The following is a 1,317-nucleotide window of genomic DNA, read 5'->3' as shown; positions in this document are numbered from 1 at the left end:
GCTTCAAGCAGCGTCGGAAAGTGCTGCGGCGCCTCAAGTGCGATTAGAGCAGCGCGATTTGAACGATTTGAACGATCTGAACGTTGAGGCGCAAATCGCTCTGAACTTTTGCAGCTCGACGCGCCGCGTCAACCAATCAGAGAGACTCCACTGTGTGACGTAGCGACATATTTCCCGACGGGACAGTTTACTGAATGATGTCCACTAACCTGAAACAGACAGAGAGGAGCTCTTTAGCTGAAATGAGTGCCTGCAGTCGGTGTCCTGACAGGAGATATCTGCACCAATGCGTGGCAGCGACTCATCAGACTGGACTCGGGACAAAAATAGTCCTGAAAGCGAGCTGTGAGCCTCTCCCGCTGCTCCTGAGTGATGAAACTCAGAATATCTCTGAATTATCTGGTGAATTAATTATGAATTAATTATCTGATGAACGTGACATGCTCTTGCTCGCTGTAAATAAAGTAAAGCCACTTCCTCGTCCGACATTAAACAGAGCCCGACAGAGGAGGGAGGGGCGGGGAGGCTCTTCCCATACGAGCGCTTCAAGAGCTGACCTGCGTCTGACCTCAAAGTGCACAAGCGACCAACTTGAAGCGTTAGATGCGATTTTGAAGCTGAAATCGCGTTCGGTGTGAACGCAGCATTAGAGGACAGACGAGTGGCGCAAAAACAAAATGTAGGGAAACGTTTGTGAGATTTGAGACAGAGATGGAGGTTCCAGCAGGACCATGACCCCAAACATGCTGAACTCCGGTGTTCATGGCGGGTTTTCTCCRGGTTTTCTTCCACAGATCAAAAACAGGCATGTTAGGTTAATAATTAGTAACTCTTGAGTGATGAGTGTTTTTGTCTCTATTCTATTTGTCACTGTGATGTAATTACTTGTCCAGGGTGAAACTTATTTTTTATTTTGTTCTGGTTGTAGGTGAGGGGACCATGAATCGAGTCCCTCTGCAGCAGCCACAGAACTGTGGCTCGTGGGAACTGAAGGAGAGACTCGGCACTGGAGGGTTTGGGAACGTTACAAGATGGCAAAATAAGGTAGAAAATGACCTATCATTCTTATTGTATCATTATTATTATTTTCATATATCTTTAAAAAAACCCTTCATCGTTGTAAAAACAAAAGTGTAGGATTTTCGGAAGACAAGCATTTTCTTAAACTTGCACCATAAAACAAGTCACAAAGTGACTTCTGTCTGTGTTTCACTGGACAAATAGACAATGGGCCTCATGCAAGAACCGTTCGTACGCACAGATTTGTTCTTAAGTTGTGCGTACGAGTGATTTAGGAGAATTTGTGGCATTCACCAA

General features: G+C 45.4%; 1 protein-coding gene across 1 annotated transcript in view; it reads left to right on the top strand.

Moving 5' to 3' along the window:
- The window catches only part of ikbkb (inhibitor of nuclear factor kappa B kinase subunit beta), a 25,486-nt gene that overhangs the window by 2,201 nt on the left and 21,968 nt on the right, over nucleotides 1–1,317 (top strand). The window contains exon 2 of the mRNA XM_014033693.1: nucleotides 929–1,044. Within this exon, the coding sequence (XP_013889147.1) occupies nucleotides 940–1,044 (105 nt within the window). The 5' untranslated portion in view covers nucleotides 929–939. The remainder of the gene's footprint in view (nucleotides 1–928; nucleotides 1,045–1,317) is intronic.

The sequence above is a fragment of the Austrofundulus limnaeus genome, unplaced genomic scaffold, assembly GCF_001266775.1.
Source record: "Austrofundulus limnaeus strain Quisiro unplaced genomic scaffold, Austrofundulus_limnaeus-1.0 Scaffold1808, whole genome shotgun sequence".
Lineage (NCBI taxonomy): Eukaryota > Metazoa > Chordata > Actinopteri > Cyprinodontiformes > Rivulidae > Austrofundulus > Austrofundulus limnaeus.
Note: the sequence above shows the minus strand (reverse complement) of the source record. Positions and strands in the feature narration are given on the sequence as shown.